A 26,634-nucleotide genomic window follows, 5' to 3' on the forward strand; every position below is an offset into this window, starting at 1 on the left:
TAGCAATTTTGGGGCCGATATTCTCCCGCCCTCCTCTATGCCCTCTGGGTCTAACACTACACAGAACCCCGCTCCCCTCCATAGGCACCCCACCTAGTCTGCCCACTCGTAAAGCTGCCGCCATGCACCCCTCTTGGCACTCCCATCACCCCTCGTCCCATATAAAAGGGCAGAGAAGCAGTGGTTGTAAACAATTTTGTTTATGGCTAAAGCTCTGCAAACACCGCTCCAGCCCACGGGCGACTCAGTGAAATCAGGAGAAAGAGGCGCCGGCAATACACACGGATTATCCCCAATTAGCCGACGACTATGCCCTTTATCCAGAAAGACGGGCTGTAAAGAGCATGTCCCTGTAGGCTCCTGCTGGAAATTCTTACACAAAACAGGCTTCACACACACGTTCCTACTAATGGCTCTGTGACTTTTCTACAACTTCTCCATGAATTTCAGCTTAACTTGCACAAAAATGAAAGAAATAAACTTCTTCTTTAAAGTGGCCACTGCAAAGGCATGATTTTACACTAAGTTGGATCTATTTCATTACAGTACAAGCCTCTCTGAAAAACAATAATTAACAGACATCCACCTAGGAAAGGTTGTTTTTTTTTTATTCCAGTTTAAGCTGAAACACAATTTGGAATTGGATTGACCAAAAATGTGGATATATAGACATGCAGAGGTAAAATAAGCTTTTTCTAACATTTTTCTCCACCAAACTGAGACAACCTCATGCAGGGACACACTCGTGTACAGAAATGTGAAAGGCTATAACGGCTGCACCCTGTTATTTTTCTTAATTGGTCAACTGGTTTTACAGAATTTTCCCAGGGGTTTTTAAGGTGTATTTTCACCTTTACTGACTTTTCATGACAATATGAACTTCAAGAAGAAGAGATGAACAAAAGCAATGTTAAGATTTTGTGCGATTTGAGCTGAATTCACATCAGGATTTCATGATCCAGCAAAGTGAGACAACTGACTGAAAAAGGTCACACTCTTATCAGGACAAAAAGGAGAAAACACAGATATTTTTTAAGATTTTATTAAAATACGGTGTGGAGTTTACCATCGGAAGTTACCATCACAAACATGATTGTTTCTAATAAAAAAGTAAACAAAACAAAAATAAAGCTTAAGAGCCTAGTTACAGGAGATTTTTTTTTCTTTTTTTGTGGTTTTTGCAGTCTGGTGAAAGAAAAACAAAAATCAATTAATTCACAATGAGAGTGAGTGGAAAAAAAACATGTTCACATGTTGTAAAAATACATTTCCCAATTTTAACATTACATACAGTCACCTTCAGACATTCATTCATTCATTCCTTGTTAGATGGTTAGATGTCAGTGCCAAAAGAAAAGAAAAGAAACAAAAACGAACCAAAAAACAAAAGTTCAGACCTGTGCACAAAGGGAACGAGGGGAGAGCGGGTCTAAAACGCAGGAGGCCGTTTCTACATTCGGGGGGTGGAAAACCGGACGAGGGATAGAGATAGAGGGCGACTGCCGGAGGATATGTGTGCATTTGAACCCTGAGAGAGAAAAAGTGACCAATTCTGACCATAATTTTCCGCTTTTTGACAGACCACACCAGTGTCCCCTGTGCCCCACCCCCACCCCCCAATCCATCCCCACTGGGACTCTGGCTGCACCGTCAAAGGAGTTTTCAGAGCCCTGAAGTGGGGTGTGTGTGTGTATGTGTGGTGGGGAGGGGTAGGAGGGCATTCTCACACCCCAGAGTGAAATATCAGCTGTGGCTTTGTGAGCTTATAACCCAGCACTGTGCTTATCTTTTATCCTACATGCACACATACATACACACACACACACACAAACAAACACATACACACACACACACACACGCACACACACTGCTGGGCTGACTTGAACTATTAAAAACACAAAAACTCCTTCCTGCACAGTAAGAATTTACACTGGATTTGTGTGTTTTTGAACTAAAAATAATAATAAAAAAAAGTCAACTGTCTACACGATGATGCTAAACGTGACTAGTCGCTGAAAAGGGAACGAAAGGAGCTGCTCCTGATTCCCTTCCATAGATAGGCCTGGTGGGGTGTGAGGTGCTTTGCAGGGGGCGGGCGGGGGTGTGTGGGGGGGACTTGATCCTGACGCTCCATTTGACTGTGCGCGTCTCCTGACCTCACCTGCTGTGGTCAACTGTATTAAGGCAGTGAGTGGTTCCATGGCGACTTTCTATAACAGCTACTTTTACAGGGAGAGATAAGGCCCAGAGGATAGCGGCTGGATAGGGCAGCTAGGCTAAGACTGAAAGAGGGAGATAAAAAATAATATTAATAATAATAATCAAAAAACAAACAAACAAAAAGTTCACGTTTCACAGGGAGAAGGAACTCTTATTTTCTCTGAAATGTTTCAGTACAACATGTAGAACACAGAGAGAGCAAATCCATAAAAATGAAAATCTACAATAAAACAGAATGGATTTTTATAACAGTGCACCGCTGAACTGAGAAAAAAAAAATATATATATCATAGTCATCAACAGCAAATTTAAGATTTCCTATTAAGCTCATAATCCAAACTATGGGGGTTATTTTAAAAATATATACTCATCACATGACAGAGGAGCCTAACATCTCTGGACACAGACACGCTCCGTGTCGTTCATAGACTCGAGGAGGAGGGGGAGGGGGGGACTGTACATCACTGGAAACTGACCACAATAAAATGGCAACTTGGGTTTAAACACTGTAGGGGGGGAGGAAGAGGCTGGGGCGCAGAGGGAGAACAAGATGACACAAATTCTTTAAGCCAATAGCATTTTCCCTAAAAATTACCTCACATGCACTATAGATAAAGCAGCATGACATCGGGGGGAGATATATAAAAAAAAAAACAACAACAATGAAATGAAACAGCATCTACCGCTACAGTTCTAGTAAAGAAAACTAGCAGACCACGACGACCGCCTTTCGTTTTTCCTCGTTTTCATAAGCCACTAAGATGGAGGTTGAAATATGTAAAGATAAACTCGAGTCTGGCGTCAAAATTCCTTATCGAGGGGAAAGCGTTGTGCTCATTTCTCCACAATGAGGAAAAAAAAAAAACAGGTAAAGGCAGAGATACACACACTGGTTTTGTAGCCTGAGTATTTCAAGTGACCTACAGCAAATCTACAAAGATCTCGTCAAATCAGTTTATGGGGCTTTTTTTTGTTGTTGTTGTTGTATCATCGATGCTACAATTTCACAACCCTTCTGGTAAAGTATAGCAAAGAAGTATCTAGAAAATCTGTACAAAAAAGAAAAGGGTATGCACGGTACATTCAATATCTGTTACTGAGGTACTAGAAAGGTGTTCCCTTGACACCAGGGCAACGGCGTTAAGAGTTACTCCTAGGGACTATTCCTTTGGAAAGACAACAGCTTGTTATAACAACAGGGTGAGGGAACATACACACATGCACACACTCACGCAATCTCTCTCTCGCTAACACACGCACACACACACACAAGCACCACTGTCATTAACAAAGCCAGCATGCAAGAACACTGTCCCCTTGCTCACACAGGGAATCTAAACACCTCACGCTTAAAGGGATTGGTGGATGCATACTGGTTCACTGAGCAGATGTGGAGGGTCGGCTATGACAGTGGGATAAGGGCGGCGGGGTGGAGTGAATAAAAAAAAAACAAAAAACAAAAAAAACTGAGATCTAAAACTATAAGGCGGTAGTCGATCCCTGGTCACCCATCCTCTTTTTTTTCTTTTTCTTTTATTTTGAAAGTCGGCAGTGTGTGTGATCATGTCAGGGAGGCAAAAATTATGTTCTTCATCACCGTCTATTAACCTTAAATCCATGTTATCGGTTTCAGTGAAATGATCCATTGTCTGAACAGGGTATTGCTTGTTGAACATTGCTGCAGCTCTCTCAGCTCTAAGCATTTAAGACAGTGCCCTCTGGTGGCAAGGCCCCTAGTGTGCACCATGTTTTTCCACATAGAAAAGCTGCTGAGTTTGGTTCCATGTGTGGGTGCTCTGTGTAAGACACCTTTCTCTCGCACGCACACCCACCCACACACACACACACACACCCCCACCCACCCCCACACCCACACACCAAACCTAGATCCTCTCTGATATGACACCTTTCTAAGAGATTCTTTAAGGACATGTTAATGACAAAACAACCCCCTGTGGGCCACAGCACATGTAAATAACACATCATAGATGGCTGGCCCATGACTAGAAGGTCAGAGCAAAGGGGAGCGGAGGGAGGATCTCACGTATCACTCCATCAAAACGAAACACCAAAGCAGCCGTCACCTCCGGGTGGGGAGAGACAAGACTCACTATGGTGAAGAAGAACGAGCTGAGGAGATGCAACATGCTTTGATGGGCTGAGGGAGCTCCACACTGACAGCATTATGGATCTCTATGCTGGGGCAAGCAGACCAAAGTCAAGGGAGAGCACGGGGATGTCTGTGATTCTGTCTTGTTAACTTTAGTACACATTTTTCCCCCACCTTGAGAAAAGTGGAGGTGAGGGGGGAGCAAAGAAGAAGCAAAGAAGAAGAAAGCAGTAACATCAGCCATTAATGTACATAGGGGGGCTTCAACCTTCCTGCCTCTGTGCCTCTACTATTCAGAGTCAAAGCAGGACGGCAGGAGGAGGCTTAGTGCAAAGCCTCACATCAGAAATGCTATTTTTACAAACAAACAAAAACAAACAAAAAAAAAACACCTAGAAGAATAACAGATCAGCTTTTCATCAAAACAAAAATAGCCAACTAAGGATAGAAACCAATCCAATTATTGAATCCTTGAGAAGAGAGTTATTGCTGACATTGTGGGGTGGGGGTGGGTGGGGCTGAAGAGGAGATGGACTGAAGGGTATGGGGGCTAATAGGGTGGGAGAGGGTGGCTGAGCATGAGGAAAACTGGAGGGACTGATGTGTTCTGGGGTGTGTGGCAGTACTGGGGGCATGGACTGGGGGAGGGGGGGGTGTCAGGGTGCTGTGGATATGTCACTCCTGGGCTGGTTGTGTGATCTGAGAGACTGGACTGTATCGATCCACATCAGGTCAAACGGTTGCTGCCAATGTCAATGTACAGGAGGGGTAGGACTGTGTATGATGCACGGAGGTGGTGTGTGGGAAGGGGTGTGGGCTGGTTTCCAGGGGTGACGGAATGTGTTGGCGGCGGCGGGGGCTATTGGTCGGAGGGGATGTCTCTGTCAGCCTCGGCCTTGGTGGGCTGCCCCGGGGAGGGGGCATGAGGGGGGTGGGAGACAGGGGCAATGCCGTGTGCCAGGGAGCCTGACACCAGGCCCTCAACCCCTGCGCCAGCACTTTGGAGGCCCCCTGCTGCTGCGACGCTGATCAGACCAGGAAATCTGGAAGAAAGACAGAGGAAATGTATGACGTGGCTGCCAAGTTGCAGACTTCATGGTTAACTGCACTCTGCTGGTTACATCTACTGCATCTACACCTATGTTTAACCATCAACTACAAAAATAAGTAAAATATTGAACAATGGTCAGATCTTTCCATACTGTCAACTACACACTGAGGATGCTGCATGTTATAATAAAAACATTTGGTATGAAAAGCTGCATAAAACAATCTCTACTTTTATGTGGTGTGGCAAAAAAGCTAAGACTGACTAGTTCAAACAAAAAAAGGGTGGACTACAGTTGCCTAATTTCTTCCCTTATTACTTATCATTTGGCTGGTCAGTGAATTAGTAACAGCAAGTAATATTACATGAATTCTTTATTTTTTTTTTTAAAACACTCCCACAGTAAATGATGCAAAGTCCAACTGACTGATCATTTAATATTTTAACCTAAATAAATCAACCGTACTTTCAAATAACTGCTTTACAATTTTTAATGAATTGACCACACAATATGGAACTTCAAATGGTGAATACTTAAATTACATTACTCTACAGCAGTCTCTTAAAAACAACACTCCCATGGATAAACTGAAGAATGATAAAAAAAAAAAAAAAATTCAAACTCATTATTTAATTATAGCTTGCACAACAAAAATATCATTAAGATATTTTACACCAGACTGAATGACAGCACCAATAGCTTATTTAAGATTTGTGCAATGAAATGGACCTGAAACCTCTACAAAACACAGACAAGATTGCTTGGAAAGACATGTAGAAAAATGCAACATGACCCATAACTAAGCAGGCCATGTCACACACTAAAATAACTATTCCACTCACAGCAAAATCATGTATACTGGGAGGTTTGCCTAGCTTCAGCAGGAATATCTTCAAAGTGTAAAAATATATTTCCATCATTATGTATGGTCAAAATGAAGGTTGCTGTGAATAACTGGATCTCTTTACCTTCACCTCCTCAGAAAGAACTGATCACTGAAGCTATGGAAATAACTAAGTTGGAAAAGGTAGCTTTTGATTTTATGTTTGGCGGTGAACACTAAGATGAAAGAACAGGGATGTCTAATGCAGCATTAATGATTAGAACTGGTATTGTTTGAGGGACGCTTCTCAATAGAGATAGATTAGATTTATAACTTGGTTTAGGAGGGAGTTAGAGATGTACAACTCAGTCTTTTTTGTATTCTGTAGAAAGAAAATAAAACTCCAACCCTCACGAACCAGTCCAGCCCCATCTCTCACCTGTAAGCAGCTCCATTGAGTTCTGGGTGAACAGTGGCTGCCTCCATGCTGGGCCACTGAGAGGCTGCCATCAGGTACTCTTTATTCACACAGTTCTTCAGACTGTCAGGGATGCGCCCTAGAGCAGGAAAGACAAAGCGTCACCATAGGGCTGGGCGATAAAACAATCTTGCTAATTTTCACAATGAAATCTACCATGATAACGATAACATACTTAACAGATAAAATTTCAATACAGTTATGTTTGAGTCTGTTCCACTCACTACACAAAGAGCCAGTTGTACAGAAGAGAAACCAACATGTGGTATGAGTGGTTGAACCATGTTTCTGGTATTCATAACAACTTGGGTTGACCAATTGTATGGAGCAGCGTAATGTTACTCAGCAAAAAAAGAGCAGCTGTGGGAACGAAACTGAGTCTGGGGGAACTGTTGCCAAAGATGAAGAAATTGTACGAAAGAGAGGGCAAACCTCTTTGATTATTTGGAAATGCCTTGGCTACCTGACGTCTGACCAAGCACAGACCAGCATTAGGTGCAAATGATGTCGGCGACCAGTCCCCAGCAGAACAGGAAACACCACCAACGTTCTTCCACCATGTCAAAAGGTACCAACCACAGAACACTCTGAAAGTATGACTTTAGACTATCATGCTAGCCTCAGCCAACAGCCCGGCTCTACTGCTACGACCAGTCAAACTTCCCAAGTTCAACAACCAACAATTGTGTCTGCTTTTTCCAGCCATAACCCCATACGAAAAGAAATCGAAATGATAAAAAGACCAGTGCAATTATCTACTGTATCACTAAAGATATGATGCCTACAGCCATGTTGGTTCTGTTGAATGTTTGATTTTACCAATAATTGCATATCATCAACCATAATTAACACCATCTGGTTTCTGCAGGTTCTTTCCCAAGGAGAATACTTCTAAAACCGTAAATAAAGCATTATTATAATTATTTAATATATATGGCTGCAATGAAATTTATCAGCATAAATCAACAGTGAAGACATCCAAAACTAGTCTCTAAAACTGATGTGTGTAGCAGCAGCAGCGCGAGTGCGAGTGACTCCCGTGACTCCTCAGAGCTTCAACAATCAAAGAAATCGTGTACTCGTTTGTCTAAAGTATGGGAATATTTCAATTTCCACGGAATCACTTCCGTGGAAATTGAAAATGGAGATGGCCTATCATTCCAGCATGACGGCTATAAACAACACCTGAAAAGGAGGAATCCAGGAGCCTCAATTTTTTTTCATTGATATACATAATACAGCATGTGTAAATTGCTATATTAATCAAATAATGGGAAAATAATCGACAATCAAAAAAAAAAAATTGTTAGATTAATCAATTAATCGAAAAAATAATCGCCAGATTAATCATTTTAAAAAATAATCGTTTTGTCGAGCCCTTGATATGTGACTGGTACATCCACTACTTGGACCGAAAAGGTTGAAAACAAATTCAAGTTAGGGAGTATCTCCACTTATAAAGTCAAACAATTTTTTTATGAAAGAAGTAACTGCACCAATATTACAGAGGCCTGGCAGACGCTAAGGCTGATTGTTTTCATCTGTGATGGTAAGTGCCAACCTAATAACCCTCTAAATACACTACACTACACATACACTGAACCCTGGAAGAGGGTGCACAGAGAGTGGTTAGACAACGGTGCCACCTGATGGTCCTGTAGATTTGTGACAGCGTTGCCTGACATCTACTACTGTCTCCATCATTCTTTTAACATCTAAATTGACTTCTGTATAGATATTCATAGTGGATTATAGTACAGGAGACTGTAAAATCAAATCCTGTATATTTGTAAAATTAAAATATTTGGACTATCCCACCTTCTTACTCACAGCTGACACTCACTATGATTTGGTTGGCCAGTTTTTCTTGGCTGGGACTAAAAGAGCTGAACTTTGAGATCCCACAGCGTCCCACCAAGCTATTCTAAAGTTACATCTACATGGCCGCTGTCTTTTGGCCTGCAGGTGCAGCTTATTCACTGTTATCTGAATTTAACACAACTGGTTACTCTCATTTCTACCCCTACTGTTCGCTGGCTTCAGGAATAATTAATCTTTGCTGTCTATTAGCTTAGGGATCCAACCTATCACTCTCCTTCCCCAGACCAACAGCAGTGGTGTTTATAACACATCTAACGTTAATTATCTGTGGCAGACTGTCAAGGACATTAGCCCACCAACAGTCACTGGAAAACAGCTGGTAAATGTTTTGCAGTGTTGTAAGCTTCATTGTGTGAATTAATGTCACTAACCCACTGACAATCAACTTTCCACATTGCAGTTTATATCCTGGCAGTCATTAAATGCCAGCAGTGAGAAATCAAAAACTGACAGTAACAAAGAAAGTGAGTGAGGGGGCTGAGGAGGTACTAGAGAAGTGCTGATTAGGAGGAAGGTTAGGGTTACTAAACCATTACCAGTCATCCTGCCTTCAGTGTACTTTAATATCAAAATGTAGAGCTGCAAATGTGTATAGGTTCATCACCTCTGTTCTGGGGAAATACCTGGTATGTGTGTGTGTGTGTGTGTGTGTGTGTGTGTGTGTGTGGTGTGTGTGTGTGAGTGTTACAGATGCGAACAACTCTAGTTTCTAACAGCTAGGCTTGTGTTGTATTATCTTGTATCAGAGGTTGACACTAAACAGGATTGCTCATCTTGTATGATGACTATATTTGAAAATTTTACATTGTGTTTGATCTCATCACCATAATGTCACTCTGGAATTTGAGGCTGGAAAATACATGTACCTGTCACTGACAAATAGTGAAACAGTAATAGTGACATCTACAAGCCACACTGCTCAATCTAGACATGAAGTGAAAGCACAGAGGCTACACGGTGTCTACTGATAAGGAAAGAGAAACCTGTCAGTTGTGGCTGTTTTGATGCAATGCCTTTCTTTATTTAGACTAATCATTTAATTTCACAGATGGTGAAACAACAGGCTTAAGCTGGTTTCCTGTAAATTCACATCTCTAGGTGTGTGTGGCTTTGCCTCACCGGTGATGGCGCGGCGCACCTCCCTGGCCGCCTCCTCACGAGCCTCGACAGATGCCTGCTCACTGTACCAAGATGTGTGCGGGGTACAGATCAAGTTGGGGGCATCCTTCAGAGGGCCTGTTGAAAAACTACAGAGAGGAAGCATGGCTGTGAACAAAAGGACTAAGTGAGGATGTGTACCATGCAGATGTGAGATGTGTGCAGGCGTACATGGGTGTGACGTGACTCTGCTGTGCAATTTACCTGAAAGGCTCTGTCTCATGGACGTCCAGGGCAGCCCCTCGTATCCGGCCCTCCTTCAGGGCCTGAGCCAATGCTTTCTCATCCACCAGACCCCCTCTTGATGTGTTCACCAGAAAGGCCCCTTGACGCATCTACATTACAGAGATAACAGCAGCAACATTAAATTATGGGTGGCAGATCAGGCCAGACAGAGTATGACACTGTGTGAATTGTAGTATTTTGTCTATCAGTGTTGTATTTCTTCTATCAGCACTCCAAAACTGAATGTCATCTCAGGTACCATTAAGAATCTATGATATGTCACATTGCTGACTACTGTCTGGAGATGAGAATATATAGATTTCTTGATATATGTAAATCTGATTACAGCCTGAATGGGATGTCTTTTTCATTTTGTTTCCCTGTTTCACATCTCTTTGAATCGGAGTGCATGCTCAGTTGGATGGGGTGACCTACCCACCTGCCACAAGTAACTTATACTGATGCGACCTGAAGAAAGGAGACCTGAGGTATCATTCATTTTTGCAGTGCCACTTTGCTCTATTGATTTAGGCTACTTTGTGCTTCACCCACCCCTAAAAACACTGAAAAGTGCAATTGTCTCCTGTTTATGTGGAGACACACATGTATTAATTACAGTAGAGCTGCATTTAGACAACATTTAACGGTTCCAAAATTACAATTCAGCAGATACTAATAAACAATTATTAAGATAGCACAGATAAGACTGCTTCCCTGTATGTTTGCCCATAAAATATCTAATCCCAATGAACTCAGATTAATCCCATGAATAACCAGTCAGACCTATGCAGCTTTGAGTCTTCATTTTGAGCACTTCATAGTAGGGGTTCACCCACTGAACGGCCTGAGAACAGAACCAGACAATTTTACGGTGGATCAACTCAGACTGGGACCAGCAGGTCTGTCTGACAATAAAGCCGATTGTATTAGCTGATCCTAGGCACCAGTTTTGCCAGATAGGTACAGCGGTTGAGGCTCAACAATTGAACAATGTTTGAACACTGTGTGAACACCGTTGGACACATCATACAATACTTCATTCTCTAATAATTCTCTTCTATCATCATATGTGAATACTGAGGTGGTGGACGGATTATCTGTGGATCAGTTGTGGTGGGCCAGTGTACGTCAACTTTCCACTCACCTGTTTTATGGTGAAATCGTTAATGAGGTGGTGGTTGTGCTCATTGAGGCTGCAGTGCAGGGAGACACAGTCAGAGTGGATGAGCAGGTCCTGCAGGGTTGCCATGCGCTGCAGGCCCAGTGAACGCTCTACACCGTCCGGCAGGTAAGGGTCATAGAAGATCACACCAAAACCAAAAGCCTTGGCCCGTAGAGCCACTGCCTGGCCAACACGACCTGGAGGGGGCAAGGAGGCTTAAGAGTCACAGCGGTACTGCAGCTGGAGCTAACTCACATCAACCTCAACTGTACATTTTTCACTGAAGCATAAAACCATGCATGCTCTCCAGCATATTCCTTGTCAGAGCTATCATCTTCCAGCTTTGACTTAGACTGCCAGGCAAAAATTTAACTTTATTCCATTACAATTCAATGCAACAAATGTGACCATAAAGCAAAGACACTTATGCAAAACCTGGCCACATTCATGCCGTCCACTCACCCAAGCCGATGATGCCCAATGTTTCCCCCCGGATGCGGGCAGCACCGCCAGCTACCTCCCTGATCTGCTCCACACTGGAAGCACGGGTTCCCTCCCGGAGGGCCTGGTGCATCCAGGTAACCCGCCTGTACAGGTTCAGGATCAGACACAGCGAAGTGTCAGCTGTCTCCTCAACTGAGGACGCCGGCACATTACAGACTGCAATGCCTGGATGAAACAGCAGACGAGGGAGGAAGAAAGACGAGCCTCAGTGACAAGACAGCAGATTTAATTTCCAGACTGCTCCGAAGACAAAACACTCAGATGTAAGGATGTGTGCTGTGATTAAAAAAGCACTATTTATGTATAGATGTCACTCTATGCACTGTATATGTTCAATTGTTGAGCAGATTAAAGTGGTACAGCATGTATGTGTGTCTCGCTAATGAGATTTTAAGAACCTGTCCTCTCACCCAGCTCAGCAGCTGCTTTGATGTCAACGTTGTCGAAGCCGGAGCCGATCCTGACTATGACACGCAGGCCTTTGAACTTGTCCAGGTCATCTCTGGACAGAGTAATGGTGTGGTAGAGCAGGGCACCTACTGCCTCATTCAGAACCTAAAAACAAGCATTTAAACACTTTAGTGTCCATCACATTAAAATACACTCGACTTAACGTTTAAATATTACAGTTCAACAAGGGTAAAGGACATTTAAAAGTAGAGCTTGTCCCATCAGATCAGGTTCAGACAGGACAGAAAAAAACGTCCAAGCCAAGTTGGATCAGATTTTTAACCTCAGGTTTTAGATTTAACATTTTTCAGGTTCAACATTTTGTTTGGCAGTTTCAAGGCTGGTGTGGACACATTTCTCTCAGCCATAATTGAGTCAAGTTTCAAAACATCAGGCCCAATTCAAGCTCTAATTTCTACGACTCAAGATATCTGTTTTAAACTAACTATTACAGAAGAGGGAGCCAGGCACTGAGGTGGAGACGATTCTACAATAAAGAACGTGCTAATGGTTTGGGCCTTGTCCACTGTGTGGAGATTCCACTGATTTTTGGAAACACAAGCTCTGCATAGAGAATCAAGAATGTAGCAAACTGTCAGCTGTAATTCACATGTAAACCTGTGATAATGCATCACAGTGAAGTGAGAGTTGAACTGTTAGACTGTCACTGATGTGAGTGTCTTCTCTACCTTTTCATGAATCTCTTGTGTGGACTGGGCATCACAGAAGGCCACTGTTGCCACGTCTTTGAGGATGGGCATCTCCACAGTGCAGTCACGCCCGTCCAGCAGGGCCACGAGGGGCCGCGGGTGCATCGGCCCGTTCAGGATGGGGGGGCGAATACCTGGGTCAAGGAGAAGGAAAATAAAAAACATGGTTGTCATTGCATGAGAGGAACTGACTGACCGTTTGAATATAGGATACAAAATCTGATTCTTAAATCTAAATAAGAGTCATTTGAAACACAACTATCATGCTAGCTTCCATGACATCATCACTCTTATTCCTTTCAAACACTGCAGTGGGACAGAACTTGTTGACAACACCATACACTGCCACCAGTCACTTGTATTTTTGAACCAACAAGATTAGGCTAGAGGTTAGTGACTCAACCGTCTGCTGTCCCTGTTTGTCTCAACGCCAGGCAAGTCATCATGTCTCACCCTCACACACACCCCCCTCCCTACACACACAACTAAAGTTAACAGGCCCTGCGACTGCACTCCTTGGACAATTATAACTCAAACTCTCAATGCCTCTCTTTAGTCAAAGCTCTCATCTCAACCAGCATTCTGAGGGAACTATCAGAATGATGTAAGCGCGTGTGTGTGTGTTTGTACCTACAGGTGTGTGTGTGTTCTACTGTTACATAAGTAATGTGTAACTGAATCTGCAACAGGGCATGGGGGCTTCCAGGCTCCTGGCATATCCAGTGTTCGCTGGCACTCATCGACTCAGTTACCATCCAGGAATGCATGGAACCGATGAGCACCCAGTCTGGCCTTTTATTGATCTGCCAACTGCTCATACGCTCAAAGGCTCCTCGTAAGAGATGCCTTGCACTTGGTCGATCAGAAAGAGTGATCCTGCTTGCTGTTGAGCGGTATGTCCAAGAAACTGACCTGCCTACTGTATGAGATGAGCACATGCAGCAAGGAGGGGGCTGGGGTATGAGAGGTGCTGGAGTGTGACAGACTGGGGGGAGGGGTGCAGAAAACTGCCGGGTGGTGGGGGAGGTGGTGGTAGGGGTTCATGAGGGGGTCTGAGTCATGACCTAAATTCTCCCGTCTGGAAGAGTGCACCCCTCACTGTTCACTGGTTCTCCCCTTTCCCAAGACATACACACACACACACACACACACACACACACACACACACACACACACACACACACACACACACACACACACACACACACACACACACACACACACACACACACACACACACACACACACAGATATGTAACAGCAAACACGGTCCTGCTTTAAAAGGGCTGGTTGATATGGACAAAATTAAATATCACATTATCTTTGACGGAATAACTCAATATTGATATTGTGATGATACTGGAGGGATGAGTGGTGGTGCTTTCATAAAATATTTGCACACAAGAGCTTTTTGATCACTGGATATGATGACAAAGCAGGTAGAGGCAAATGACAAAACAGCTAGAACAGTCTAGTAATTTCAGAAAATTGCATCCCTTTACAGGCAGGAAAAGACAAATCCTCTGCCATAGCATAATATTATGTTATATAAAATCCCAGACAATATCTAGTCTCATATCACACTATCAGTACAGTAATGATACCACTCAGCCCAGTTTACAAATACATAAATATTGCATAAAAGTGGAACATCTCTTGCCACATAATAATGTTGTGCTATGGGACATTAACAGTAAATCCAAGACAAGTGTTGGCAATATAAGCAAATCCCTTTTACACCTCATTTCCTGCTCTTGGTTTTGACTAACTCACTCCCTCTCCTGTCCCCCTGCATGACAGGTGTGTGTCCCAGGGTGGGGGAAAGTGCCTAGCTGGAACATTTACTTGGACAGAAGGCAGAAGGTAATGGTGAGACTGCTGAGGATGGCCAGGGGCTGGTAGCAGAGGGTGGAAAACAAATATTTGTGACCACTTCCTCTGATGTTGAAGTATTTCCCAATGCACACGTGCAACACACATAGGGAAGCAAAAAACACTCACATGAAATCTTACAGCTTGCTACCATCGCACAATCTATCACACTCCATTTACCAGTGTGATTCACAATCCAGCTGCAGAAGGCTCACAAGCGCTAACAAGCCTCCTGCAACCCACGGAAACCATGAAGCCTTGCTGTAATAATTTTCACTATGTAGAAAATCCAAAGGGATTCATCGCACAATATCCAACAAAGACCCCTTTCTGGACAAACAAAAAAATGCTCGGGAAATATATGAGCAAGCCTACACGAGGACACACACACAGGGTAATTTGAGTAAAGGACACTGGAATACTCGAGGCCCATGAAGAGCAAGCATGGCTGCGCACACAATACAATTCATTCAGTGATTCATTCATTCTCCCTCCCTCTCCCTTTGCTCTTTCTTTCGCTTGCTCCCTCCTCCTTTCTCTCTCCTCTCCCCCTCTGGCTGCAGTCGGAGGAGTGAGAGAGAGCAGAGAGGGAGAGGTGAGGGGGGAGGGGCAGGGCATGATGATAATGCAGCAAGCGGAGTACTCCACCCAGACACAGCTAGACACACACACACACACACGGTTATTCAATTGCTTTTCAACGGCTACGATAAAACTAACGCGGGCAATGCAGAAAAAGGAAACAGCATATACATGGCTGCACCACACCCAAACCTTGCATCTCCCCCCATAGTACACAGCATCGCTTTAACACATCATTTTTAAAAAGACAAAACAAAAAAAAAAAAACATGAGCACTGGGCCTAACCTTGCATTATGAAGTCTGTCAGCCTGTCTTCCTCTCTCTCTCTCTCACTCTCGCCTTGCTCTCCCCTCTATCGTTCTTTTTTTCTCCCTCTCTCTGTCAGACTGTTCTTGGCTGGCTGGATCCCAGCTGTCATCCACACCCAGCCCCTCCCCCACGGCCAGCCTCCAATCACAGGCAGCTCCATTGAGGGCCAGCCAACCAGCACTAACCTCATTAGCATAGCCAGGCTGTGGCTGAAGGCGGTTTGGCTGTTGTCGTTTTTTAAAGAGACAGCTGGCCTGTTTCCCTGTAGCTGCGGCCACGACCCTTCACCTCGTCCTATCCCTCTCGCCCGTCTCCAGAGACTCTCCCATACTGTTCCCTCCATTTTAGCTCACCATTATGATCTCCATCGTCTGTTTTGCCCTCCGCTCTAGCACATCAAGCTCAAAGTCCAGGATTTTCAACACGAGTCAGAAATCCTTTCCATACCATCCATGAGAGAACCTTACAATCTTGGTGGTCTACATAAATGAAACTATCTTCTGTTATCTTCAGTTTCAAATCTATCATCATGTAAAATAATAAAAAATCTTACATCCCTTGCTCACTAGTATTTTTTTTAGCAATAGCAAAACCCTCTAGTCTCACACAGGAAGGAAATACAGTAACAGTCAGCATTTTGACCAGTCGCTTCACAATCCCACTTACAGACAAAACACTACTGACAGATATTTTAAAACAAATATTTCAGAATCCTGAGACAAAAGCAATAAGCTACCGTAAAAACGCAGCACTCCTATTAGGTCAGTAATAACACTCAGTAATAACACAATTAAACCAATCAATAATCAGCACAACTAATTATAATCAGTGCAACTGTACAAACAAAACATGGGGCATTCAACTTTTTTTCGTTGTAAAGAGCACACTACACTTAGAGAACAATATTTTTTGTCCAGGAGACATAGGCAGAATCTGGTCTACTGGGTTGTCTTAAGGCTGCAGGCTACAGCTAAGGATGAAGAGGCTTTTGAAGTGAAATGCAATATATATATATATATATATATATATATACATATATATATATATATATTATATATATATATATATATATATATTTTTTTTTTTTTTTTTTTTTTTTTTTTTTTCCCCCACATCTTCTTTGGAAAAAAATAAAAGTAAAACCAATCGTACACTTATTCTTAGGAACTCTAACACCTTAGGCTGTATGGGTATGGTGGCATCTGTATAAAAAGATATAAATACAGTTCAAATTCAACTATTACCATTAAAATGACTTATTTACATATAAATAATATAACTTTTACATGCATCTGCTCAGTGCATAAGTCTTTCACTTTGGCGTGTAAGGAGTCGTCAAATCTCACCCTCACAGATGCGGTCCAGTCTCTGCCGCTTGACTTGTTTGTGTTTGTCCATCAGAGCCATAGACTAAGCAGTCTGAACCTGGGACACAGGAGAAAAGATGTCCAAGTGCTAAGAAGCCCCTTTGATATCACCCACTCAATTACACCTGCAAACACATATGTATTACAATGAGCAAAGATACAAATTCCATTCTCGGGTAACTGACCAAATGATTTATTGTTATGGAGAAAAAATGGGGTCGACAAGAGAAAGGCAAATACTTACTGGAATATACTGTGCAACAGTATGAGTGCTGTGTGCATAAAATTTGAATAACTGAATCTTAAATGTGGAAAATGGTCTAGGAAACAAGGCATGAAAGTGTAAACCCTTGCATAACTAGTAATGAAAAATATCTTCTGAAGAAAAAAAAAAAAAATCACTCAACAGCAAATAACTGACAATTCTGCATGGAAAAATCCACCATGCTTTTTCTAACTGCACTCAAATATATGGGCTTCCATTATTTCTCTATGTATTAGTAGTCATTAGACTCACCAGCAGAGCAATTCCGTTTGTGCCTTTGTGCCAACCAGTCTGGCAATTCAGTTTACACTGTAAACAAGAAAAAAAGCTTACTGACTTTACAATTTAATACAGTATCATGCATATGGACACCGGGGGCTTGCTGGCATACAAAAGCTCCATTCAATCAGGATTTCAAAGTTTCAACACACACTGTAAAATATATGTAAAATGTCGAGTATTCTATATCAATGTGTGTTTCATTTGGGGGCATCAGTTATAACGTTAGCTAGGACTATGAACCGGTTACTCAAAGTTAATTAAACTAAAACACAACTACAAACTCGTTCCCTGCGACCGTTAGCCAACAATGCCTGGCTAGTTTCTAACCGGTACATCATGTTACAGTGTAAAACGAGTTAACACTTCCCAACACAGATAATTTAATCACCTTCGATATCTGCATGGTTTTCGGAGTTATTTTTTAAACTCTAACTTCAGTTAGTTTTGTGAAGGGGCTAGCTAGCATCGAAAGCTAGTTACCGTTAACTAGCTAGGAAAGTCGCTAATGCTAACGATAGCCCGTTCTTTAACTATCAATAAACCCAGAGGCGCTTGCAGTAGCTATCGGTTTACATTTTTATTTCATGAAAACATGCCACGTGTTTTGCAAAACTATGTTTAGCGCCGGCCGGCTCATAAAACTATTGTGCATAATATATAACTTCTGACTAGTTTAACTTCTGCATTGCAAGCCGAGCTAGCTTTAGCTCGGTAGCTAGCAACGACGGCTAACCCAAACACAAACACTGCTGCGGTTTGCAACGTAAGGGGCCAAAATGAGCACAAGATATTCTTCTGGAACCTCGGCCAAAATACAAGAAATCAACTCGTGATTATTAAACTGACAAGGAAAAGTGTACATTTTGATCACATCGGTCCAAGTATGGAGACGTTTGCATCACCGCTAACGTTAGCTAGCCGACGCCGTTAACTAGCGTGCCGCTGCGTGTGTGGGAAAGATGCAAGCGGAGGGGGAGCCCATTTCGTCCGATTTATTATCAGCGAGTGGCGCTACAATGTGAATGTTTGACACAGAAGCTACCGGATTAGCTTAATTCTACCGGCAAACGTGGATCGCCCACATAACTAAATTCACGGGGTGACATTTCCTCACCCCAGTGACTGAATAGTGGAAAAAATTGTGGATTATTTACCCCGATTAAACTCTTTCAGGAGTGCTGAGACAGTGTGCGTGCGTCGGTGGTGTTCCCTCTCTCCCGATCGCCATGAAATCAGAAAAAAGAGGAAGTGGCTTGTCGATGGGGGGGTCAGGCCGTCTGTGAAGAAGCATCGGTGGACTGGAAGGAGCGCCCTCACCTTCCACGGCGGAATGGCGACTCCGCCAAGGATGCTGCTGACTTGTGAAGCTGCGGAAGTTAAGTTGCTGTCCCTCGCCAGTTTCCCTACCACCTCCTGCTGTCTATCGAAAACTGCTCTTACTTCTCTAGTTTTCCCCTTTGCTGATTATGTACTAGTGTAATTATATATTTGCAAACATCAGTCCATGTAATTTGTTCTGTATTAACGTGGAAAATTAAAAGGTCCGTATGCAATTAATTGTTTTTTAAACTACAACAAGTACGCATTACATTGTAATATTAATGAAGTCCATAAACTCAATACATTTTTTATGAGACATCGGAAATATACTGAAATTAACCACTAGGTGTCACAATAGCTAATATTGCTAAAACATATTTGGCCCATGGGTTCACCTTTTATAATCTATTAAGTATTAAAAGAAAGACAAAACCATCTTTGAATGGAAGACATGACACTTTTGAGGAAAAATCGTTCCCTATTAAACTTTAATAGTACACAAATTGTGCAAGAGGAATATCTCCATCTGAAAACACATTAAAAATCATCTCTGAAAGGCCACCAGATCCTCTGCATCGCTATTGGCTTTATCACACATACACTCACACAAAATCGGCTCAACATGTGTAACCACTGTACAGTACATTATTACATTGTGGCCTATGGGATCCAACTGCAGCATCAAATCAGTTATTTAACTGACAGTTATAGTGCATGTGCCACCCGTTCATAAATATCTGAATCTGCACAAATGGAAGTTCGAAGAATAATGTCTGATTGTAAAACTGAACACTATAACAGCAAGAACTCTTTGTACTTCAAGCTTAAGGCATAATCAATTTACAGTATTATGTATCTGGTGTCGACAAGACATTTGTTTAAGTTCAAAAACAAAATTAAAAAAAAATCTTCCATGCCCATAAATGTAAACAAAAGAGGTGTAATTCTTTTTGAGAAAAAAAGAAAAATCACTAAAAGCACAGTTTCCATTTCATGACAGTGTTTCCCCCCCCCCCCCCCCCCCCCCCCCCCCCCCCCCCCCCATCAGGTCGAAATTCATGGGAGGACAGCCATAAAAGTATAAGTGTGTCTACAGTGTCTGTAACATGGAGGGAGTTTTCAGGAACAGCCATGCCATTTGAGAATGCATAAAAAAAAAACAAAAAAAAAAACAAGGAATGTGGTGTTCATATTGTTTAGGATACTCAAATTCCTATTTTGAATTACAGATGTGAACACGAGATCCATCTTAAACACCTCACATAAGGTCAAATAAAGGTTGCAAAATCCAAATATATATGCAAGGGTACACCAAAATTAGATGGGAAATTGAGGCATGTTTGTCTCATCCCACTGCTGGCCTTTGCTGTGTGTGCAAATAATTTCCATAATATTCAGAATATTCTTATTCCATTACACTGTGTAATTTGCAATTATGATATCAAGACACAAACTGCTTATGCTGATTAAGACTTAGGTAAGTATATGAACCATTAGCCAGAATACTGTGTGCATGTAAACTCATTTACTGGTGTGCACATTTTTCTATGGAGTACTGAACGGGCAGGCACCATGACATTCTTGTGAAATGTTGAAGAAATGAGCTTGCTCAAGTGTTACAATCATGTTAATACTGTCGTTTAATATCAGCATTTTATTTCTTGGTTCTTTGATTATGAAGAGTCCCAACGTGTGCCTTAGGAGGGCAGCAGGTTCCCAAGGGCTCTGCCAGAAGAGTGCACATAGCCTACATGTGTGGTTAACATGGTGATGAATGCAGTCGATCACACAGGGAGCACCAAGGAGAGGTCAGTTCTCCTCTATGAGGTTCAAATCAAGTTCTGTGCAGTCTCTCTCAAAAACAATCTTTTGTCCTCCATCCATTAGAGTCCCTTTTCTTTTATCATCCTCTTCCTCCTCCTCACTTTCACTTAGTGGCCCGATGCTGGTCCGTCCCAGGAACTCGGCAGGGGAGAAGGCAGAGCGCCGGTCTCCCTGGGAGGGCTCCAGAACTATGCAGCCACCACCTGCACCACAGCCCAAGGACTCGCCGTTACCAATCTACACAGGAGAGAGAAGCAACATGCACATCATGTGACACTTATGACTAGTTACTTCCATCAACAAAAAATACATATGAGAAAATGAATCACCAAAGAGGCTCCAGTCTGATACTAAACACATGTGAAGGTTTATACAGGCATTGTTCACAGTGCAAACTGGACCATCTCCATTTATTTTAGTGACCACATGCTGACTGTCTGAAAAAAGAGAGTGTGATGACATCACATCCAACACCAGGAGGTCAGCACGGACATCAGTGCCTGGTTTCATTAGTTAAATATAGGTGGTTTAAGAACATTGGGTGAGAGTCAGTGCTTTTGGCTGTCAGCAGTGGCCCAGCACAGAAACACAAGGGTCAACCCAAACACACACACAATGGGGGTGAAACTGCCTGTGCCAACACTGCACCACAGAACCCAAACCCAAATGCACTCCTGTCTGAGTGAGACAGGAATGTAAAAACAGTTCTGCCTCTCTGGTGGGAGGGGGTGGAGGGGTCAGGGAACCAGAGGCCCACTTCTCACTAATGATCCCAACATAAACACCAGTCTGTGAGAAGAGAAGCAGGAGAGCTGGTGGTGTGGGGGTTGAAGGGGGTTGGGGGTGGGGTGCTGCTAGAGACATCCTGTTGCTCTCCAAGGGCTCAGAAGGAGAAAAAAAAACAAAAAAAACAAAAACAGTGGGTCATAAAGAAAAATCAGCCAGAGCTGCTGATGTCCTTGTTAGACAGTCCTGTAGACCAGGGGTGTCAAACCATGCTGCATGAAAGGTTGAGAGTATGCATGGTATTGTTCTAAAAGACAATGATTGGAACACTTTTCTTCTTTACAGAACATAAAGCTGAAAGTTGCTTGTGGTAATTTAGAAATTAATTAGATTTTCTTCATTCAACTTTGATTAGATCGCTAGTTCTATTTGTGCATTTTTATTTGTGATGATTTATACTTACTCTTGGTGATGTTTCAGTGACATCGTTATTTTAGACACTAAAGTTTCAAGTTTTTAAAATTTCGGGCAAGAGTTAGCGGAGAATATGTGAAGTGCAGTGGAATTCAACTACATGGCAAGAATTCTGTTGGAAAAATTTTTTTTTTTATTACTCCCTTGTAAAAAACGGCATTTTGGAGATGGTGGTAGTTGCTGGAAACTTTGTGGGATAAATCACGCCAGTCACTTCCATATCTTCTGCAATTGCCAGGTTCTTATTCCTTATTGGCAAGAAATACATAAGCATATTAGATGTGTTACTATCCACATGGGTGATATCCCATTTGAAAGATGGAGCAAAAATGACAAGAAACTGGCTCAAATGCTTTTGGCGGCAAGAAAAAAAGGCTGTCACAAGGACATGGCTAAAACCAGACCCAGCAATCATTGATGAATGGATAGAAACAGTACATGATATATATTATGGAATGGCTGAAAAATTCCTCCTGATATGGACCAAGGGGACTGAATGCATTACATCGATAAGCTCAGATTTTAATTGATCTGACAGTATGTTTGTACGGACATATGAATGTTGTATGTATATTTATGTATCTATGTACAGGTGTGCATATGTAATGCATGTAGGTATATATCTGTGCATTTATATACATGTTTCATTTTTCCCTTTTATTCAGTTATTTTTCTTTCTCCTACAACTCTTTAAACTATGAGTGGAAAGCTTCCCAGGTTCAAACGTAAATAGTTATGCCATAAAAGGAAATGTCTGGAAAAGCAAGGCTTGAAAAGTCCTAAGCTGATATTATGTGAGCCTAATATTAGCAGGTTTAATATTATGTGAGAAAATGTGTAAGGAATGCTTTTCCAAAAGCAAAATAAAAATAAAGTTTATCATTAAACTGTAACATTTCCCATCTTCATTACATTTGTCACAGGTGTTTGATAACCACATTTAAGGAATTGTTGCAAAAAATGTGGGGTTTTCATATTTATTGGCCAATAAACCATTATTTTACTCTTTGATATTGGCCTCAAAAATCCTGCATTGGCTGGACTCTAGATGACAGACTGTACCCACCATGACCTTATGCTTACCTGAGTCATCTTGCTGAAGTCTAGGACTGGCCTGGGGCAAGGCAGAATGTCTGGGTCATGGCGTCTCTTTAAACGAGGCTTGCGCAAGTCACAGGGCTGAGAGTGGCATCGAGGCAGGACTGGGCGCAGGACGCGCCTGGAGGAGGATGGTGTGCTGCAGGCCGAGGTGGGAGATGGGGAAGGGGCAGGGGGCTCCATGGCAGAACAGCCATGGCTCAAAGCAAACGAAGGAGAAGGCTGGGGAGGTAGGAGCAGTACAGAGGCCTCTTGAATATGCACAGGGGAGAGGGAGAAGCGGCGCTGCAGCAGTGAGTGAGAGGCCAGCGGGGCTGGGGAAGAGGAGCAGGAAGAGGGGGCGGGAAAGAAGGTAGAACATGCTCCCCTCAGTGTATCACAGGGGTCCCATGGGAAGCTCCATGGTAGCGGGGAGTCAGAGGACAGTGCCAAGCTAAAAAAAGTAGGGCTGGAAGAGGAGTGCAGTGAAGAGGAAGTGAGAGAGGAACTAGGGCCACAAAGTGGCAGAGAACTGGCTCCAGACCCTGCTGCTCCACCACTTTGGCAGCCGCGTTTGACAGGAGTCCAAACCTTGGAGGCGCTGGGACGCCAGGTGGAGCGACAACGAGACAGGTCCTCTGGAACAGAAAGGGAGCGGCAGTGGCGTTTTGGAGGAGGTGGTGGCGGAGGGGAGCTCTGGAGGGCCACATCGATGACAGATGCGCTGGGAACTTCAGGCCTATGGAGGGGTTCTACTGCTGGGGCAGGAGGCCATAGGGGGTCCAGGCCAGGGGAAGCATCCAAAGGGTGGGCCTTGGATGATGGGTATGTAGCCAAACTTCTGTCTAGGAATGCCAAGAGATAAACATGTGATTGATACCCTAATCAGTTGGTTGCAAAGATGCAAGGCCCAATTAAATGAACTTACCTGGTGTTGATCCATACGCACTCCATGAGACTGTGGGACTGGAACCAACAGCAGGCAATGACTGAAACAGCAGCATGAGGCAGGTACAAAATTAGACTCCTTAAGGAACACCCACAGGACAAGACAGCCATTTAAAAACATAAGAGCATTGAGTTTTGTAACCAACTCACCACATTCACATTGAATGAGAAAGCCTTGTGATAAGGTTCCTCCAAACTCTGCTTACGGAGCTGCTCTGTGATAAGAGTCACCATGGTTGTAGCTATGACCCAAGGATAGACATGAAGATAAGGGGAAGAGGAACTAAGGGTAGTAGGAGTTTTGTATGTCAGAATTCTGGCGTGGTTTGTGGCGTCCCCTCTGCACCTCAACCGGCCAGACTGACCAACTCTTGCACTATGCCACCGTCATTTTCCCATTGCCTAGAGAGGGGCAGAGATAATAAAATGGATATCAATACAAAATAGCCTTCTGACAATGGTAGACTGAATTTTGTCAGACGGAAAACAATTAAATGAACTACAGATTTCATAGATTGGCTTTAATACATCTATCAAGCCATATGCCAATAAGATGAAAAAGGTACTGATGCAGACTTCTCTGAAACATGCTACTATTATAGCTTAGTGTGAAAAAAAAAAAACAGCAGCAGAGCATACCTAAATAGGATTGTTCTGATGACTAGTCTGACCACACATTAATATATAAAACCTAAGCAGGGATCTATGGGCTGCCTCATGCACACATGAAAGAGTCACAGAAGTTCACTTTCACAAAGGCAGAGTGCACACATGGTGGCTAGCAGTCCCAGAACAAAGAAACACTTCACATTCCATCGTGCACACTTAGTGGATGAACATAACCATTTCTTATCTGGACAGCATACACAATACACAGGCCAGTCTAAAAGAAATCACAAAGAAGTATAACCTTAGTGAAAACCTATGGGGGAATACCACAGCAATCAATGCCAAATGGGTCCAATTAAAAACAAGTGATAAGAGCCTAGTCCTTGAAGAGGGCTGTGAGGAGAATGGAAGGGGGAGGGAGAAAAGGAAGAGGGGGAGGATAGGGGAAGTGTGTGAAAAATGAAGGGGATAGGGGCTGGAAGCTTGCCATAGTCGCTGCGCAAGGGGAACAAAAGAGTAAAAGAAAGTGACCAGGGTCTCAAGGGCTTAAACTGCCAGGACAAAAAAACAAACCGGGACAAAAAGTGTCCAAAGAGCTGAGAACCAAAAGATAAGACTAAGGTGTCTGTGTCACTGATACACATTGCTCAGCCATTTCTTTGTATGCAAATAGCACAGAGGTGGCTTTAAAAAAAAGTTATTGAATCAAGACACACCCTTTGAGATTAACCTGCACTGGCCCACATATAACAGGGTGACCCGTTTCAACCTTTGTACTGCCTTGCACACAGACACACACACACACACATCTGCACGTACCCTCTTGAAACTAAAACTGAAAGATCTGTATGAATGTGCTCCATTGCTTCAAATTACACAGCTCTATTGGCATCTTACTGACAAATAAGATAACAAACAATGACAAAGCCTGGGGAATCCTGAAGATCCTAACTTTAAGAACTGAAGAAATCTCTCCTCCTCAGTATATGCTGTTGACAAGCAGATGTGGACTTCAGTGCCTTCCTCTTTGGCATATAAAGTGCTACAGTGCTAGCTCCACCTCATGCCTGTGTCCGAGCCTCATAACTGGCACATGGCTTTTGGCTAAACACCATCCTGGGGTTGGAAATACTAAGGCTAGTTGAAGGGAGATTTCTACACGCCCCCCCCCCCCCCCCCCCCCCCCCCAAAAAAAAAAAAAAAAACACAAACAAACAAACAAACAAAAAAACAATGTGCAATGTCTTCTGCATCAGTGAAAAGCACAGCCTTTGCACAGGTAACTGATATTAAACTTTCACTAGAATGCAAGCTCTCACAGATTCAAACTTGTTTAAATATATTTAAAAAAGAGTGTCAAATTTTGATAAGCATCGGAGACAATACAATCGTGAAAGGTAACGTGAGGATATCCTCATGTCACTAGCTGATCTGTACTTCTATCAGGCTAATGAAGTAGACTGATTGGACGGGTACTGAAGACCAGCACTCGTCGCCTGTCGCTGCATGGCAAGGAAATGAGCTAGCACACAGAAGTTTAGGACACTGCTATTCAGACTGCCATTATGAAATCCACACAAGTACTAATTGTTAATTACAAGTTAGCCAACAAAGGTCTGTCTCTGCTAATGTTAGCTGCCTGTGGCACGACTACTCATCTTTGACCATGTTTAAATGCCAGGATGCGTTTCGGTTTGTGCTAGATTCATTGTCGGAATCAGACATTGCTTTGAAACATTAGCTGGTAAGCTAGTTAGTTAGCTCAGCAGCACGATGCAGCCCGTGGGAACGAAACCCACGTTAGCTGACAGGCTAATAAGTGCCATAACAGCTAGCTTTAGCTTGCTTACATTAACGTCAGGCCTGTTTACTGCCGTTAAATGTGTTGTCATTCTACCAAGCCGCAACCACAGTTCATGAAATTGTAAAAGAATACAAGACGTTCGTAAATAAAAGTGCATGGCCCGATAAATTATGTCTAAATCACTGCTGCGTTAGCTGCTTCACGCTGCTTGTTTGTGAGGTCGCTGCTACAGCTGTCTGATGTATTACCTGCATTCAGGGTTTCCTTAGCAACCGAAAGCTGCACACAGTTCACAGGATGGCAAGCAGCTCGGCGGAGTATTTATACCCTTTGGACGATACCAATATGGGGGTAGGCCTATTAGAAAACTACTGTCAAAACTAAAATATATTTTTTGGGAAAAA

At 42.9% G+C, this 26,634-nt stretch overlaps 2 protein-coding genes across 3 annotated transcripts; both read right to left on the reverse strand.

Annotated features, from left to right (window-relative positions):
• Nucleotides 1-1,026: 1,026 nt before the first annotated feature.
• ctbp1l (C-terminal binding protein 1-like) lies at nucleotides 1,027-18,793 on the reverse strand. Of its 2 annotated transcripts, none has more exons than XM_030061522.1 (11): nucleotides 18,603-18,793; nucleotides 17,419-17,475; nucleotides 16,881-16,959; nucleotides 12,750-12,904; nucleotides 12,021-12,165; nucleotides 11,569-11,775; nucleotides 11,089-11,303; nucleotides 9,924-10,054; nucleotides 9,681-9,808; nucleotides 6,642-6,759; nucleotides 1,027-5,373 (listed from the first exon to the last, which is right to left on the reverse strand). In XM_030061522.1, the coding sequence occupies exons 3-11, from the start codon at nucleotides 16,939-16,941 to the stop codon at nucleotides 5,190-5,192; spliced, it is 1,344 nt and encodes a 447-aa protein (XP_029917382.1). In that variant the 5' UTR covers nucleotides 16,942-16,959; nucleotides 17,419-17,475; nucleotides 18,603-18,793; the 3' UTR covers nucleotides 1,027-5,189. The 2 variants fall into 2 exon arrangements, with proteins under 2 accessions (XP_029917382.1, XP_029917381.1); XM_030061521.1 differs by having other exon boundaries at nucleotides 16,881-17,026.
• A 1,014-nt stretch (nucleotides 18,794-19,807) lies between these two features.
• LOC115366195 (protein FAM53C-like) lies at nucleotides 19,808-26,554 on the reverse strand. Its single transcript, XM_030061523.1, has 5 exons — nucleotides 26,479-26,554; nucleotides 23,968-24,219; nucleotides 23,798-23,858; nucleotides 22,876-23,714; nucleotides 19,808-20,829 (listed from the first exon to the last, which is right to left on the reverse strand). The coding sequence occupies exons 2-5, from the start codon at nucleotides 24,049-24,051 to the stop codon at nucleotides 20,578-20,580; spliced, it is 1,236 nt and encodes a 411-aa protein (XP_029917383.1). The 5' UTR covers nucleotides 24,052-24,219; nucleotides 26,479-26,554; the 3' UTR covers nucleotides 19,808-20,577.
• Between the last annotated feature and the right edge of the window lie 80 nt (nucleotides 26,555-26,634).

Source organism: Myripristis murdjan, chromosome 10 (assembly GCF_902150065.1).
Source record: "Myripristis murdjan chromosome 10, fMyrMur1.1, whole genome shotgun sequence".
Lineage (NCBI taxonomy): Eukaryota > Metazoa > Chordata > Actinopteri > Holocentriformes > Holocentridae > Myripristis > Myripristis murdjan.

What these genes read in the sequence shown, in the direction of transcription:
- ctbp1l (XM_030061522.1), bottom strand. Translation starts at nt 16,941, where the DNA reads ATGGCTCTGATGGACAAACACAAACAAGTCAAGCGGCAGAGACTGGAC. An exon ending in ACTGGACCGCATCTGTGAGG is followed by an intron (nt 12,905 to 16,880) that starts GTGAGATTTGAC and finishes TCCTTGACCCAG; the next exon opens with GTATTCGCCCCCCCATCCTG. An exon ending in CAAAGCAGCTGCTGAGCTGG is followed by an intron (nt 11,776 to 12,020) that starts GTGAGAGGACAG and finishes TGTTTCATCCAG; the next exon opens with GCATTGCAGTCTGTAATGTG.
- LOC115366195 (XM_030061523.1), bottom strand. Translation starts at nt 24,051, where the DNA reads ATGGTGACTCTTATCACAGAGCAGCTCCGTAAGCAGAGTTTGGAGGAA. An exon ending in TGCGTATGGATCAACACCAG is followed by an intron (nt 23,715 to 23,797) that starts GTAAGTTCATTT and finishes TGGCATTCCTAG; the next exon opens with ACAGAAGTTTGGCTACATAC. An exon ending in ACTTCAGCAAGATGACTCAG is followed by an intron (nt 20,830 to 22,875) that starts GTAAGCATAAGG and finishes TCTCCTGTGTAG; the next exon opens with ATTGGTAACGGCGAGTCCTT.